A 1641-nucleotide genomic window follows, 5' to 3' on the forward strand; every position below is an offset into this window, starting at 1 on the left:
ATATATAAAACTTTATTTTTTTTTTCTCTATTATATAAAATATTATATACACTGCAGCCTCTCTCATCTCGATCTTGCTTCATCATTGCTTCTGATTCTCCTGCTGCTGCTGCTGCTTCTGCTCCTGCTGCTGCTGCTGCAGGCGGTGATGGTTCATCGAGGAGAAAGATAGAACTGCTGCTGCTGCTGCTGCTGCTGCTGCTGCTGCTGGTGAGGGATTGTGGAGCAGTAGAGAGGATATCTTCTTCATCGGATTGTGCTGTTGCTTCTGCTGCTGCTGCTGCTGCTGGTTTTGCTGCTGCAGTTGCTGCTGCTGCTGCTGGCACGACTTTGTTTGTAGCTTGACGCTGCTGCAGCAGCAGCCGCTGCAGCAGCAGCTGCTCCAGCAGCATCCCCAAGCAGCAAACGCATGCAGACAGCACGAAGCAGCAGCGCCACCCCCACTCCCACTCAACCAACGAGCAGAACAACGTCGATACTATGCCGCCTAAACAGCAGCACAGACAGCAGCAGCAGCAGCAGCAGCAGCAACAGCAGCAACAGCAGCAGGTGCTGCAGCAGCTGGAATCAGTAGCTGAAAGTAACAGTGGAGATCAACAGCAGCAGCAGCATCACTGGCAGCAGCAGCTGCAGCAGCAGCACCGACAACTGCAGCATCATGATCATCATCAAGCACAGCAGCAGCAGCAGTAGCAGCAACAGCAAGAAGAATGCAGCAGCAGCAGCAAAAAGAATGCAGCAGCAGCATCAGCAGCAGCAGCATCAGCAGCAGCAGCAGCAGCACGAAGAACGCAGCAGCAGCACGAAAACAGCAGGAGCAGCAGCAGGAGGAGCAGCAGCAGGAGGACCAGTGGTGTACCGAGTTGCTGCGAGGTGGTCCATGCAAAGAGTAGAACTCCTCTGGTGTTTGTTGGTATCGAAGCCGAAAACAGAAAAAGAAAGAGAGGGAAGATGGGGGCTTGTGCTGCTCCATTGAGCCCCCAAAAGAAAACAAAGAAAGCAGCAGAAGAGGAAGCAGCAAAGAACAAACAAAAAACAAAAGAAAGAAAAAAACAAACCGATAAAACATTTATAGATTGAGAAATAGATAAAGAAGATATAAATAAAGAACACAGCAGCTGCACACACGCATAACAACTCAGAAACGAGGTGTCTATACACCCCAACTCAAACGTAGAAATATATAAACTTTTTCGCAGAGTTTCTTTCACAACAGCAAACGGCTTTCGGCTGAAATACACTGCAGCATAAGATATATAACAAACCACAAACACACGAAACGCAGATGCAGGCACACCGCATATCAACCTCTCCTCCTGCTGCTCCTGCTGCTCCTGCTGCTGCTGCTGTTGCTGCTGCTGCTGCTGCAGCAGATGCTCTTGCTCCTGCTGCTGCTGCTGCTGCTGCTGCTGCTGCTTGGCACGCTTCTGCTGAACCCCAGCAGCAGCAGCCTCCATATCGCTGGCCTCAGTTAAACTCGCGTCTTCGTCCTCAGCAGCAGCAGCAGCAGCAGCAGCAGCAGGAGAGGCAGCAGCAGCAGCAAAAGAAGGAGAAGTGAAAGAAGGAACTGCTGCGTTGTGTTGCGCTGCAGACACAAACTGAAGAGGACCTGCTGCTGCTGCTGCTGCTGCTGCTGCTGCT

The 1641-nt window shown here is 51.3% G+C and overlaps 1 protein-coding gene across 1 annotated transcript; it reads left to right on the forward strand.

The window, feature by feature from the left end:
• Positions 1 to 658: 658 nt before the first annotated feature.
• On the forward strand, positions 659 to 1558 carry EMH_0096400 (uncharacterized protein; the record flags this gene model as incomplete). Its single annotated transcript, XM_038023238.1, has 2 exons — positions 659 to 850; positions 1472 to 1558. The coding sequence occupies 2 exons, from the start codon at positions 659 to 661 to the stop codon at positions 1556 to 1558; spliced, it is 279 nt and encodes a 92-aa protein (XP_037879092.1).
• Positions 1559 to 1641: the final 83 nt, after the last annotated feature.

The sequence above is a fragment of the Eimeria mitis genome, genomic scaffold, assembly GCF_000499745.2.
Source record: "Eimeria mitis Houghton genomic scaffold, Emh_scaff9037, whole genome shotgun sequence".
Taxonomy (NCBI): Eukaryota; Apicomplexa; class Conoidasida; order Eucoccidiorida; family Eimeriidae; genus Eimeria; species Eimeria mitis.